General features: G+C 44.3%; 1 protein-coding gene across 4 annotated transcripts in view; it reads left to right on the top strand.

Annotated features, from left to right (window-relative positions):
* GABBR2 (gamma-aminobutyric acid type B receptor subunit 2) overlaps nucleotides 1-15,832 on the top strand; it is a 370,697-nt gene that overhangs the window by 193,286 nt on the left and 161,579 nt on the right. For all 4 annotated transcript variants that reach the window (XM_086416036.1, XM_086416038.1, XM_086416039.1 and 1 more), the window contains exon 5: nucleotides 6,442-6,507. In XM_086416036.1, the coding sequence (XP_086272162.1) occupies nucleotides 6,442-6,507 (66 nt within the window). The remainder of the gene's footprint in view (nucleotides 1-6,441; nucleotides 6,508-15,832) is intronic.

Genomic DNA, 15,832 nt, shown 5'->3' with positions numbered 1-15,832 from the left:
CTTGAGTAGACGTCAAGCTTCCACCATCAGTTCTTTCTCCATGTTGGGTAGGGGAGTTTTCTTGTCCCTGCATAGTCGAACTAGGACTGTCGTGGAGCTATGAAAATGAGCAGGAAGGTGGTAAAATATACTAAAATATCGTAAATCATCTCAGGTTTCGGTTTAAGACCATCTTTTCCCTATATTTTTGTTTTTAATGTGTACAGAGGATCATGTCCTAGAAGTCATTAACTTACCTACCTCACTGGGCAGGATGTGGGTCTTATGCCACCACTGTTTTGTTGTTTGGGGGCACTTCTCATGATTCTGTTGCATTCATTGTTAAGCAAGACTGCTCTCTTGATGGATCAGTCACTTACAAGATCTCCCATACTTTTTTCTTTATTTATGATCCTTTAGTGGGATTAACTGTTTAATTGCCTACTTTGTCCCTTTACGTTGTCCCTATCAATTTCAGGAGCAGCCACCAACCCATCATTCAGGATTCAGACTCCAGGGAAATCTCCCTGTTTTATAAATCAGATGACTGGCAACCTTAATTCCATCTGCAACATTAACTCCCCCTTGCCGTGTCATAGCATGTCCCCAGCTTTCAGGGATTTTAACATGGACATCTTTGGGAAGCTATTACAGGAAGGGCACAAAGACAGGTCTTGCGGAGGACTGTTCCCCACTTTGCTCCATGGGAAAGTCCTAGTGGGAATTACTCTCTACCCCACGGGCCAGAAGCCCAGCCTGACTGCCTGAACTTGAGGTTCATACAAGTACCCCAAGGGGACTTGAAGCTACAGAATAAATGTGGTGCATCTTCCCAGCAGGCCAGCTTTTCTCAGAGACATGGGAAGAAAAGCATTATTTTTATCTTCAGATGAACATAGATATGTTATCAGAATGCTAAATATACATGAATTTTCAAGATAAAATGATAAACTTTAAAGAAGTACCATGCTTCACCAGGGCTGCTAGGGCTGTTCCCTCTTTCACTCCCATCCTTAAGAGAATATGGCTTCTGATTCTCTGCTTTTGGGGAAGGAAAAATAGTCTAAGAAAAACTAATTTTAGCTAAATGAAAGAGAATACTCATTCTGGTTGTGGAATCAGTCTGTCAGAGCCAGGGGGAACTTTGGAAAGCATCTAGGCAAACCCTCTCAGGCTTACCCCAAGGTCTCGAGACCAAAGTGAGGGGGCAGGAGCGGGCCTGGGCTTCTGACCCTTTCACCAGTGTGCCCACTGTCGCAGGCTAGGCCGCCTCCCAGCCCACATCACGGCTGGCCTCTAATAGCTCAGCCATCTTGTGCTCATTGCACGGCACCCCTTTCTACAACATTGAAGATGGTATCTTTTGATTTTTCAGCTACCTAGTGGGTAGAGTAAGCTGTAGAAAGCCAGGAAGCTATTAAACATGGGCTTAGACAGATGCTCAGGTGTCAGGAGACATCAGATAACTCACAGGTCAGTGTCAGGATCAACCATCACCTTCTAGCAGAAACCACACACTGCTATCACAGGGAAGCAAGATGGGTGGCTTACTGCTTTCCTGCTCTTTTACATGCACATCAGCTATTTTAATGTCTCAGGATTGCATTTGCCCCTCAAGTCCTTCCACTTCAAAATCCAGGGTACTTTTGTCATTGCAGCAGACTGGGTGTGGAGCCCCAGCAGCCCAGGCCCTGGGGGGTTGGCCTTCTCAGCTCAGGAGGGAATATATAGGAATTAGTGGTCAAATGCTTGGGCTCTGGGGCCAAACTCACCTTGGGTCGAGGCCAAAGCCACCACTTCTTATCCCTGTGACCTGATGTCTTAGGTTGAACTCCCTAAAAACAGAGTCTGAGACCTTTGTGAAAGAGATTTATCAAGAGTGTGCTCAGGAGAAGGGGAGAGAAGTGGGGTAGGGCAAGAGGGGAGCTAGGTCAGAATGTATGGCTGGTGACTGGTTTAACCCAGCCCTGCTGGCTCTCTGGCACACAATCTGCACCACAGAGCTGGTCCCACCTTTCAACAAGGGGGCTGGAGTTTCCTACCGTGTGAGTCAGTCACTGGCTGCTACAGAGGGTGAGGTGCAACATGACCTTCCAGGGCCTGGAAGCTCCCCTTGGCTGAGGGAAGTTCTCCAGGAAAGGGAGGGACCTGGTGGCAGCCCACCCTCACTGCAACTGGGTTGGTGCTCCAGCCCCGAGGAGAGGGTGCCATAGGACCTCCAGCATATGCTGTGCCTAGGCTGTGCACTTAAGGCTCTGGGGCTCAGTTTGCACATGAGACTTTCCAGCGTGGGCATAATAATAGCACCTACCTCCTAAGGCAATAGCTAGACAGAGTTCAGGAGCTGTCATTTGTGAGGGTTATACACTAGTCCTTTGAATTGAGTCATGCTTCTTAAGTGTTATTTTTGTGTGAGATTTTAGCTCCCTTTAAGGGCCCCAGAGACAAAGGGCTTCTTTCTAGACAACAGATGAGAGGAGCCAAGAAAAAGGAAAGGAAATCCACCCAAGGATTGGACTGAGTACGCCTTCTGGGGCCTCCCACCCAATGGCTGCTCCCTTCCACATGTGCACTCGCCTGTGAGTGTGGCCTATTGAGGGTGTAAACATAGGTCTCCGCTACCATCCATGACCGTAGATCTAGCCCTCTAAGAAGAAGCTGTCATTTGTCTGATCTCAGGACATCTATGTTCACGCCAGACAGCCCCCTGCAGGGCCAAGCAAAAGTCCATGGTGGAGACTTCTGAGACCCTGCCCTCTGCCCCTTCCAGGGTCTCTAATGCACTGTTCTGCATGCTCATCCTCAGACATGGTCATGGCTGTCCTCCCCTACCCTCTGGCAATCCTTCAACTGCCCCCGAAGCCCTTTCACCTATAGAGAAGAGTGCCTTTATACCCCTGGCAGGGAGATGGGTGGGCATGGCCAGAAGCGGGTCCTCTGCCAGCAAAGCTCTTTCCTTTCTTGGGATTTTAAGGAAACCATACAAGTTATACAACATTGAAAAGTGTGATTCTGGAACTTTTGTGATAGTGTGGGTGTGTTAAAATTTTTAAGATTCCCCCAATCCAAAATCTTTCCCTTCACCCCTGAATCTTCCCCTTCACCCCTGAGTCTTCCAACAAACTGCTACTCCAGAAAGAACAACCAGGTATATCTGCAGTTTTTACACTCTCAGGAGAACTCCTCTGCCCTGGGAGTACACATATCCCATTTTGAGAACACCTTCAGCTCTTTATGCTTCTCAAGGCACCCCCCCAAGTATCACTCTAGTCACATTTCCCATTGTCCTCGCCCAACCCTTGATCCAGGCTCCACCTGCACCAATTGCTGGCTTGTCCTCTTTTCCCCTAGATTTTGCAGCACCTTGCCCTTTACACACCGTCTAGAATCAGAGTGGGTGTGAATATCTTCCTGCATCAAGTGCAACCTAGCCCTGGATAGGCTCTTTCTCCAGGGCCCTCTAATGGTCAGGATGATTTTAGAATCCAAGGTGAGAGTGCTGGCTTTGGGGTGCTGTGCTGGATTTGGGAAAGCCTTTTGCATCTCTAGGAAGGAGTTAAGTAGATCCGTGATCCCTTGGGTCCCAGGAGAGAACTTCACAGAGGAGAAAGTGGCCCAAGCCTGGTGGGACAGGGATGGTTTCTCCAAGTAGGAGCTCATGAGCAGGAAGGGAGAGCAGCAGCCCTCCAGGCAGAATGGGTTGGGTGGGAGGGAATGGCATTCTGGATGCGTGAACTTATATAAAGAAAGAGAGGATGAGTGAGAAAGTGGATGAATGAGTGAGTGAATGAATGGATGAATGTATGGCAGACATTCTAAGAGAACTTAAGGTGGTTCATTCTCTGGGATGTGGAGGTATAGCAAGAAATGTGATTATTGAAAAGAGCAGGAGTGAGTTGGTAAAGAATCTGAGATGTTCTAAGGAGCTCAGAGTTTGATCTGTCAAGGTCTAATCCATGGAAAGATTTTACACAATCAGATTTGAATTTTGGAATGATTCCCTTGTCTGCTCTGTGGAGACTGGATGGATGGGGCAGAACTAAAGGCAGAGAGATCCAGCTGGGAGGCTGTAGTGGTTCACCAAGTAGAGAGTGATGGTGGCTCAACCCAGAGCAATGGGGCTGGAGAGACCAGAGTGATTCAGGAGCTAGTGAGCAGAGAGAACCAACAGGCCCTGGTTATGGCTAGGATGAGGAGAGGAGAGAACCTTAGGTGGCTCCCAAGTTTCTGATCTTAGGGAGTGGGAGGTTGGCAATACCATTCTAGAGATAGGCAGTACAGGAGGAGGAAAGAGGCATTTTGGGAATAATGGTGAGTTCACTTGGGACACGTTGAGCTTCAGGTGCCTGGGAGAATCCACGTGGAGGTATCCAAGGGACAGCTAGAGAAAAGGTGGCTCAGGAGAGAGATTTGGGAGTCCACAGCTTTCAGAGGGGAGTTGTGGCTGGGGTCATGAATGAGGTTGCCCAGGGAGAGGGATGAGGGGGAGAACTGTATGGAACACCAGCATTAGGGGTGAGCAGAAGGATGAGGGGCTGATTGAGAATCTGAGCAGGAATGACCAGGAGGCAGGAGGGAGCATCATGGAAGCCAGCAACAGTGGGCAGAAGAGGGTTCATTAATCATGAATCCTACAACCACCAGGTCAGCTAAGGAGTGTTATGCCTGTTTCAGACATGAGAAAATCGAGGCTGCAGGAGATTAAAACCCAGGGTCATGTACCTGGTAGGTGCTGGAGCTGGGATGTCAGCCAAGGTCTCTCTGACTCCCAAATCCAATAAGCTGTTTCTACTGTACCATGTTTAGCAACACAGAGCTTGGCACAAAGTAGATGCTTCATAAATGTTTGTTGGATGGATATGGATAGGTGAATAGAGTTAGCAGCAAGAGACTATAAAAAATTTAACAAATAAGCAGAAAGACCCTGAAGTGTCCCAGGAGCAAGGCCACAGAACGGAAGCAGCTTAGAACTTTTTATAGCATTGCAGACGTGGTGATGACAAAGGCTTGCCTTCCTTCGACTGGGCTCTGTTAAAGATCTTTTAAAGTCCTTTCAGAGCAAGTTTTTTTTTTTTTTTTTTTTTTTTCCGTCTTTCCATTCTTGCTTGCAAACGAAGGATGATTTTAGAATCCAAGCCTTTTTTATTTTGCTAAAGTACATGATGAGTAAAATGGCCTCCCAGTCAGCACTTTCCAATTTTGAAAGATGCTAAAAACTGATCTTTAAAGGGATGTTTCTCTTCTTTATGCATCAAAGAGCCTTGCGGCCTGCTGGGAAGGACGGGATAAATGTCAGGAAGGTAGCGTCACCTGCAGGGCTGAGTCTCGGTGCAGAGGGTAGGACTGCAATTGGGAGCAAGCGTGTGGCTGAGGCCTGGCTGTCTCCAGGAGGCTGCCTGTATATCCTCCTTCTGCCTGTTCTCCATGGGGCAGGGCCCAGCCTGGATCCCGTCCCCTAGAAAGCAACCAAGAACCCCTTACCCTGACCCAGGAGAGAACTTCAGGAAGACACTCAGTAAATCTTTGTTGAATGAATAAATGAGTCAAAGGACCTATGGTGAGGCTTCCCAGGTGGCACTAGCAGGAAAGAACCCACCTGCCAACGCAGGAGACATTAGAAATGCAGATTCGATCCCTAGGTTGAGAAGATCCCCTAGAAAATGAAATGGCAATTCACTCCAGTATTCTTGCCTGGAGAATCCCATGGACAGAGGAACCTGGTGGGCTGTACAGTCAATGGGGTCGCAAAGAATCGGACACGACTGAAGCGACTTAGCATGCAGCACAGGACCTATGATACAGTATATACCTATTAACCCCATTGAGGTAATAAGATAATAACTATTTATAGAACGTTTGAATATAGATTTTCCTTTGAAATAAAAAGAGAAGCATGGGTTGGGAGAAGGTTATAAAAAACTTATTCTAGCTGGGGGTTTCCTCTTTGTCAGGAACTATGGTAAGTACTTTATAAGGATAATTTCATTTAGCTGTCTAAGTAAGCACTGTAAGTAAGTTATTCCCATCTTGCAGATGAGGAAATTGAGGCCAAGTTGGGGAAAAGAGCCACTTGATGCCACCCGAGTGGAGCTGAGATTTGAACAAAGCTCAGAACTCGAAGAGACTCTTAAATGCCTTAATCGGGAAGCTCTGTGGACTCCTGGAAGGTGGAAAAGCCTAGTATACTGAGAGGTGGGGTGTTGACTGGGAACTTGTTTCTGCTGCCAACTACCCTGGGGACCTTGGAAGTTCCTTTCTCTCGTCTGGCCTCAGTTTCCCTAAGTGTAGAGTGAGGTTGGAAAGCAGGCGCTGTGTCAGTGTCCCCCAGTGTTTGCCTGCTCTTGCTGGAGGACAGCAGGGAAGCTGAGGCCCTTCCTAGCCATTCGCTTCGACCTGTAGCCTGTGACCTCCTGGGCTGTGCCGATCACGGCTCACCTCCATATCTGTGTCTTCTGTCCACAGGGCAATGACGTGCGGATCATCCTCGGCCAGTTTGACCAGAATATGGCAGCAAAAGTGTTCTGTTGTGTAAGTAACACTTTGGTTGTGTCCTTTGTGTCTTTGGGGAGGTCCATGAAGCTTCTTCTTGAATTCATTCTTACTGCCTGATCCTTAAATAGCATCATAGTGTTATGGAAAGATGCGGGGTCTGGCTGCTCGCTGCTCAAAAGCCAATAAACAGACCAGGTTGGTGGAAGGGAAAGTTTGCTTTATTTCAGATGGCGGCAACTTGGCAGGAGGGTGGATGTCTGTCCAAAGGCCAGCTCCCCACCACTGACAGTCAGTGGGGAAGCTCTTTTATAGACAGACAGAGGGGGCTACATTCAGAAACAGCATGGTCAGCTCTGACAGTCATCATTAAATTGGTCATCAGAGGTCTGACCTGTGTTATCTTGGTTGATTGGGTACAATTAATCTTCAGTTCCAAGGTCTGTTTGTTTCCATTTCTTTGAGGCCATTTCTTAGAATTATGTCGTGGATACAGTCTGGTCATCCTGTGGTTAACTTCTCCACCTGGGGTTACAGTGTCTATAAGACAACTCACAGGATATGGCTCAGAGTATTATCTATAGCCCTTGAGAAGAAACTAAAGGTCCTTGACTGTGCTTCATAAGTACATTATTATTATATGGTCTTCTTTGACTGTTTTCCTTTGATTCTGCTTGGTCTCATTTCTCTAATTAAACTTATTCTTTGACCAAAGTTTTCCACAGACAAAAGGCAGGCGGGGGACATGGAGTGGGCAAGGACCATAGGGTCCTGATCCATTTCAACAGGACCAGAGTCTGGCGTGTTGGAAGCAGAGGTGTTATTCTTACTGCTCTTTTCGGGGAGCTAAAACCCCTGGGCTCAGAACAGTTCAGTTGTGGAGAAACCAGGAACCTCAGTTTACTAATCCACTAACCCACTGTCTGGAGAAGGCAATGGCACCCCACTCCAGTACTCTTGCCTGGAAAATCCCATGGATGGAGGAGCCTGGTGGGCTGCAGTCCATGGGGTTGTTAGGAGTCAGACACGACTGAGCGACTTCCCTTTCACTATTCACTTTCATGCATTGGAGAAGGAAATGGCAACCCACTCCAGTGTTCTTGCCTGGAGAATCCCAGGGACGGGGGAGCCTGGTGGGCTGCGGTCTCTGGGGGCGCACAGAGCCGGACACGACTGAAGCGACTTAGCAGCAGCAGCAGCAGCAGCAGCAACCCACTGTCTAACCATTGCCTTTGTGCTGCCAGCTAGTTCTAAGTCTCCTCAACCCAGCCGTGTTTAATGGAGCAGCGCTGTGTGCACCACATAGGGGGAGACACAGGATTCCAAGGTGGGACGGGGGCGCCTCAAACCCCTTCCTGCCCTGTAAGCCGGGCTCAGAGTGTCAGGCTTAGCACAAACCATCAACCTTTCACTATTTACCACCAAATCCTTTTCATTGTCTGGTGTGTGATAGATGACAAAGTACATTTTTCAACCTTTTATCATTTAAGCTTTTCAGTAACCAAGTGAAGCTACTATTGTTACCCTTGTTTTATAGATGAGGAACTAGAGGTCCAGAGAGGTGGAGGGGCTTGTCCGAGGGTAGAGCCAAGACTCCATCCCCGTTCACCTGATTCCCAATCAGATCCTCTTTTCTCCACATGATAGTCTAACCTGAGCACATGTAAGAGTTCTAACACGGGAACTATGTCTTTTTATTTTGATGCCCTGGCTCCCCCTCCTGCACCGTAGGGTCAAGAGAGAAGTCAACAGAGTGAGAGCCTAGTCACATGAGTCATTGTCAACCCAATAAGTTCCTCCTCTTAGAATGAGGTTATTCTAGGTCTCGTCTCTAGTGATGGGCCACAGGCCTCTGTTTTCTTTGACCTTTTTTCAGTAACTTGGATGTGATTATAAAAATATGCTTATAGGAATTTTAGAAGTTATGAACTATGTTGGAAGATAGATCCAGGGTGCAAAGAACCTTACCAAGCTGGAATGTTTGGTTAAATCTAGGAAGGCTAAATCTAACTCAGGAGACCCGGGTTCGATCCCTGGTTCGGGAAGATCCCCTGGAGGAGGAAATGGCAATCCACTCCAGTATTCTTGCCTGGAGAATCCCATGGACAGAGGAAGCTGGTGGGCTACAGTCCATCGGGTCACAAAGAGTTGGACGCGACTGTGCGACTAACATACAATAGAAGGTTATATTAGAACAAACTGGGCTGCCTGTGTCTGAGGTGGTAGAGGCACAGCTGAGGAGTACTGTGCATGTAGAGCAAAAGATACTTGGAGTATCAGGTGACCTCAAGGTTACCATGAGTAACCAGTGTGAGCACAGCCGGCAGGAAGCCAAGGTGGCCATCTGGCTATACACCCACACCAGGGTGGGTGGTCTCTCAGCCGTCTGCTGTAAAGGCCCCACCCAGGGTGTCCTGCTCAGCTCCTGGTGCCCTGTTTTAGAAGAGATGAAGGAACTGAGAAGAGGCCAGGAGTGAGGAGACAGCAGTGGCTGGAAAACACAGTCATACAAGGATGTTTCCTTGTGAAGGCTCAGGAGCAAAGTGGGAACCGCCCGATCTCTCAAAATAGAAGGGAGGAGGCAGAAGCTACTGGCTGCCGTTTCAGGGACGTCTCTTGAGTTTAGCACTTAGCGCTCAAAAGTCAGTCTGCTTGGGCTTGGACCACTGGTCTGCAGCTTAGTAACTGAATATGGGCTTGTTGACACTTTCTGAATCTCAGTTTTCTCATCTGTAACATGGGGATAATAATAACACCTGTCTCATAGGGTTGTTGCAGAGATTAAATGAGCAAAACCACTTTGCATAATGCCTGACATACAGTGAACTCTCCACAGATGTCAGCAATATTTTTTTGTTTATGTAGGTTTCTGAGGATGGAATGAACCACCGTTGGGCTGGCAAGGTTACTAACTGGTAAACTTTACAAGATTGTGTTAAGCATCCTATGTCTCAGTTAAGGATTACAAGGAGTTTTTCATATGAAAATCTAAGGAGGAGCAAGAGAAAAATTGAAAAAAAAGAGCAAATTGATTTAATACATTTTACTTCAAACTCATAATACCTCACATGTTACCATCTAAGGTCCAGAAATGGCCCATTTGAAAAAGGAAAATAATGCTCCAAATTAGAAGACATAAATATTTAGAGAAGAAGATGAATTTTATCCCCACATATCCCCAAAGCCTTGTAAACAACTGGCACACAGTAAGTGATTATTGATCCAATACGAAAAATAAATCAATAAAACTGACCCAGGAAGACGTCACACTGGGCCCCGGCCATCTCCTGTTTGTACAAAATGTAGACAGACCTCCTGTTCTGATTTGAGCCAAACCCTAAGCCAAGGTGTGGCTGTGATTTCCCTCCGTGCTGGGATTATTTTCCGAGTGGCATTTCCAGCAGTGTGGTTTCCATTTCGGAACAGACGGCGTGGCTGTCTCCCTCTTGAACAAAAGCCCCAGGCTGCTTGCCTTCCACAGCACGGGACATCGTCTTACCTTCTCATCCCCACTTTCCTCTTCCTCTTAGACATTGGGCATTTTGAAGGGGCCTTTCTCTTAAAGTCTTTGCCGGCAGCTTTATTCATTGAGTTTCAGAAGTTTTGTGTTTGGCATTTATTCCGTGTGTCAGATCCTCAGATGGACCTCCCGGTCAGGATTTTCCGTCTTACATGCTTAGGAAGGAGCTCTTCTGGCAGGCATGGAAGATTCCAAGGAGAGTCTGCTCAGTGTCTTCACACTGGATCAAGACTCTGGCGTATGGTGGAGGGAGAGGCTGCTTAGAGCAGAGATGCAGGGCCTTGCTGCCTGTGTCAGGGTCAGGGTCCAGGCGCAACCGGATGGAGACAGCCGTGTCTTTGCCATCCAAATGCCACATGCAGTGCAAACTTTGCAGCATGTTGCTGTGTGTTCTTGAGATTGGACCTGCCACCAATGAGAGGGCAGAGTCCAGCAAATGCAAAGCCTCTTTATAGCCCTCTGGCAAAATGTTCACTTTGGCTCCAGCAAAGGATGAGCGTGACCTGTCACTTCTCTCTGCTTGGTGGTCTGTTCTAAATTCTCGAGCATTCTGACCTGGGTTCTGGTTTTAGTTCTGCCAGCTGTGTGACCTCAGACAGGCCACTGTGGAACTCCAGTCCCCAGCTGCCTCACTCCTAAAGTGGAAGCGATGACCTCTGCCTTATGTGCCTCATTGGATGGTTGAGAGGCTTAAACAAGGTCACCAGAGGATGACCATCATCCCGACTGTGAACTGCGTTACTGATGTGAGGATTTATTGCTATTGTGGTTGTGAAGTGCCTGTAAAAGGGAAATATCCTTCTTGCATGGGGAGGTGAGAAAGCAAAAGGAAACTTAATAAAAAGAGGAAATTGGATTTTAAAATTACCTCATGGCCACCTGTCTGCAGCTAATGAGAACAGAGTGGTTCATAGGACTGAAGAACATGGGCTTAGGACGGCCCATCATTACCTGGCAGGGCTGTTTGGTGGCCACAGGGCCTGAGACCTACTAGAGGTCTACTAGAGGCAAAAAAAAAAAATGAAAAGCAAGGTGACCAAGTCAACTGAAAGTGTGTTCAGTCACTCTACAACCAGTTATGGACGTCCTTTATACATCAGGCACTGTGCTCAGCACTGGGGACCCTGGGAAGAGCAGACAGTCCCCCACACACCACCCCAAAACTCCCTATTTGGCAACGGAGACAGACAAAGATACTAGCAGCTTGTTAAAGGTCAGTGTCCCACAATCTCAGCTCTTCTGAACGTGGGAATGCTGAAATGGAGGCCCGGAGGCTCCTCTGCAGTTGCTGTAGACATTAGATGCTATATTTAAGCCCAGTCCACCTCCCTTGCAGGAGAGCCTTTTAGACCCTCACTCAAAACCCGTGTACTTTTTTTCTGCGCATGTGTTTAACAATCCCTGCTTTCCATAGCAATTTAAAAGCAGCAGATTCGGAGTGGGGAGAGGGATTTAATGACAGTGAAAGTGACAGCCTAGACCTGACAGTTGGGAAGGAGACAAACCCATCAAAAACGGATCAAAAGCTCCAAGAACAACAGTCTGGGGCCATTTGGTATTTGGACCGATCTTCCCTATGTTCAAAAGTATCACTGCCCATAGCCCAAACAATGGCTAACGTTCAGAATAAAGCCTTGAGTTACCAAAATGAGAATGGGATGAGAAGGAGCAGCTGAAATGTTCCTGCACATAGTCTTGGCCAAGCATGTACACATATTACCTCATTTATTATTGTTGTTATTATTTTATTGAAATATAGTTGATGTACAATGTTGTATTAGTTTCTGGTATACAGCAAAGGATTCAGTTATATATACATTTTTTCATATTCTTTTCCATTGTGGTTTATTATAGGATATTGAATATAGTTCCCTGTGCTATACAGTAGGAGCTTGTCATTTATCTGTTTTATATATACTAGTTTGTATTTGCTAATACCAAGCTCCTAATTTATCCCTTCCCCCTTCCCCTTTGGGTAACTATAAGTTTATTTTCTATGTCTGTGAGTCTGTGTCTGTTTTATAAGTAAGTTCATTTGTATCATATTTCAGATTCCATGTATAAGTGATATCATATGGTATTTTTCTTTGTCTGACATTTCACTTTAGTATGAAATCTCTAGGTTCATCCATATTGCTGCAAATGGCATTATTTTATTCATTTTTAGGGCTGAGTAATGTTCCATGTGGTACACATGGTATATCTGTACCACATCTTTATTTTTTCGATGTTGAGTCACATCATGATTTTTATATTATTAAAACTGTGATGTAAGAATTAAAAGTGAAGGGTTTTTTTTAATTTATTTATTTTAGTTGGAGGCTAATTACTTTACAATATTGTAGTGATTTTTGCCATACATTGATATGAATCAGCCATGGGTTTACATGTGTTCCCCATCCTGAACCCCCCTCCCACCTCCCTCCCCATCCCATCCCTCTGGGTCATCCCAGTGCACCAGCCCTGAGCACCCTGTCTCATGCAATGAACCTGGACTGGCGATCAATTTCATATATGATAATATACATGTTTCAATGCTATTCTCTCAGATCATCCCACCCTTGCCTTCTCCCACACAGTCCAAAAGACTGTTCTATACATCTGTGTCTCTGTTGCTGTCTCGCATACAGGGTTATCATTACCATCTTTCTAAATTCCATATATATGTGTTAGTATACTGTATACTGTTTTTCTTTCTGGCTTACTTCATTCTGTATAATAGGCTCCAGTTTCATCCACCTCATTAGAACTGATTCAAATGTATTCTTTTTAATGGCTGAGTAATATTTCATTGTGTATATATGTGCCACAGCTTTCTTATCCATTCATCTGCTGATGGACATCTAGGTTGCTTCCATGTCCTGGCTATTATAAACAGTGCTGCAGTGAACATTGGGGTATATGTCTCTTTCAATTCTGGTTTCCTTGGTGTGTATGCCCAGCAGTGGGATTGCTGGGTCATATGGCAGTTCTATTTCCAGTTTTTTAAGGACTCTCCACCCTGTTCTCCATAGTGGCTGTACTAGTTTGCATTCCCACCAACAGTGTAAGAGGGTTCCCTTTTCTCCACACCCTCTCCAGCATTTATTGCTTGTAGATTTTTGGATAGCAGCCATTCTGACCGGCGTGAGATGGTACCTCATTGTGGTTTTGATTTGCATTTCTCTGATAATGAGTGATGTTGAGCATCTTTTCATGTGTTTGTTAGCCATCTGTATGTCTTCTTTGGAGAACTGTCTGTTTAGTTCTTTGGTCCATTTGTTGATTGGGTCATTTTTCTGGAATTGAGCTGCAGGAGTTGCTTATATATTTTTGAGATTAATTCTTTGTCAGTTGCTTCATTTGCTATTATTTTCTCCCATTCTGAAGGCTGTCTTTTCACCTTGCTTATAGTTTCCTTCATTGTGCAGAAGCTTTTAAGTTTAATTAGGTCCCATTTGTTTATTTTTTGCTTTTATTTCCAATACACTGGGAGGTGGATCATAGAGGATCCTGCTTTGATTTATGTCAGAGTGTTTTGCCTATGTTTTCCTCTAGGAGTTTTATAGTTTCTGATCTTACATTTAGATCTTTAATCCATTTTGAGTTTATTTTTGTGTACAGTGTTAGAAAATGTTCTGGTTTCATTCTTTTACAAGTGGTTGACCAGTTTTCCCAGCACCACTTGTTAAAGAGATTGTCTTTTCCCCATTGTATATTCTTGCCTCCTTTGTCAAAGATAAGGTGTCCATAGGTGTGTGGATTTATCTCTGGGCTTTCTATTTTGTTCCATTGGTCTATATTTCTGTCTTTGTGCCAGTACCATACTGTCTTGATGACTGTAGCTTTATAGTAGAGCCTGAAGTCAGGCAGGTTGATTCCTCCAGTTCCATTCTTTCTCAAGGTTGCTTTGGCTATTTGAGGTTTTTTTGCATTTCCATACAAATTGTAAAATTATTTGTTCTAATTCTGTGAAAAATACCATTGGTAGCTTGATAGGGATTGCACTGAATCTATAGATTGCTTTGGGTGGTATACTCATTTTCACTATATTGATTCTTCCAATCCATGAACATGGTATATTCCTCCATCTATTTGTGTCCTCTTTGATTTCTTTCACCAGTGTTTTATACTTTTCTATATATAAGTCTTTTGTTTCTTTGGGTAGATATATTCCTAAGTATTTTATTCTTTTCGTTGCAATGGTGAATGGAATTGTTTCCTCAATTTCTCTTTCTGTTTTCTCATTGTTAGTGTATAGGAATGCAAAGGATTTCTGCAACTTTACTATATTCACTGATTAGCTCTAGTAATTTTCTGGTGGAGTCTTTAGGGTTTACTATATAGAGGATCATGTCATCTGCAAACAGTGAGAGTTTTACTTCTTATTTTCCAATCTAGATTCCTTCTATTTCTTTTTCTGCTCTGATTGCTGTGGCCAAAACTTCCAAAACTATGTTGAATAGCAGTGATGAGAGTGGGCACCCTTGTCTTGTTCCTGACTTTAGGGGAAATGCTTTCAATTTTTCACCATTGAGGATAATGTTTGCTGTGGGTTTGTCATATATAGCTTTTATTATGTTGAGGTATGTTCCTTCTATTCCTGCTTTCTGGAAGGTTTTTATCATAAATGGATGTTTAATTTTGTCAAAGGCTTTCTCTATTATCTATTGAGATAATCGTATGGTGGTATATTACGTTGACTGATTTGTGAATATTGAAGAATCCTTGCATCCCTGGGATAAAGCCCACTTGGTCATGATGTATGATCTTTTTAATATGTTGTTGGATTCTGTTTGCTAGAATTTTGTTAAGGATTTTTGCATCTATATTCATCAGTGATATTGGCCTGTAGTTTTCTTTGTTTGTGGCATCTTTGTCTGATTTTGGTATTAGGATGATGTTGGCCTCATAGAATGGGTTTGGAAGTTTACCTTCCTCTGCAATTTTCTGGAAGAGTTTGAAAGGGATAGGTGTTAGCTCTTCTCTAAATTTTTGGTAGAATTCAGCTGTGAAGCCGTCTGGTCCTGGGCTTTTGTTTGCTGGAGTATTTCAGATTACAGTTTCAATTTCCATGCTTGTGATGGGTCTGTTAAGATTTTCTATTTCTTCCTGGTTCAGTTTTAGAAAGTTGTACTTTTCTAAGAATTTGTTCATTTCTTCCAAGTTGTCCATTTTATTGGCATATAGTTGCTGATAGTAGTCTCTTATGATCCTTTGTATTTCTGTGTTATCTGTTCTGATTTCTCCATTTTCATTTCTAATTTTGTTGATTTGATTCTTCTCCTTTGTTTCTTGATGAGTTTGGCTAATGGTGTGTCAATTTTATCTGTCTTCTCAAAGAACCAGTGTTTAGCTTGTTGATTTTTGCTATGGTCTCTTTTGTTTCTTTTGCATTTATTTCTGTCCTAATTTTTAAGATTTCTTTCCTTCTACTAACCCTGGGGTTCTTCATTTCTTCCTTTTCTAGTTGCTTTAGATGTAGAGTTAGGTTATTTGTTTGACTTTTTTTCTTGTTTCTTGAGGTAAGCCTGTATTGCTATGAACCTTCCCCTTAGCACTGCTTTTACAGTGTCCCATAGGTTTTGGGTTGTTGTGTTTTCATTTTCATTCATTTCTATGCATATTTTGATTTTTTTTTATTTCTTCTATGATTTGTTGGTTATTCAGAAGTGTGTTGTTTAGCCTCCATGTGTTGAAATTTTTAATAGTTTTTTTCCTATAATTGAGATCTAATCTTATTGCATTGTGGTCAGAAAAAATGATTGGAATAATTTCAATTTTTTTGAATTTACCAAGGCTAGATTTATGGCTCAGGATGCGATGTATCCTGGAGAAGGTTCCATGTGCACTTGAGAAAAAGGT

Source organism: Bos grunniens, chromosome 8 (assembly GCF_055505025.1).
Source record: "Bos grunniens cultivar Pamir isolate PY7600 chromosome 8, Bosgru_T2T1.0, whole genome shotgun sequence".
NCBI classification, from domain to species: Eukaryota; Metazoa; Chordata; class Mammalia; order Artiodactyla; family Bovidae; genus Bos; species Bos grunniens.
The sequence above is the reverse complement of the archived record's forward strand: the minus strand, read 5'-3'. Positions and strand labels throughout refer to the sequence as shown.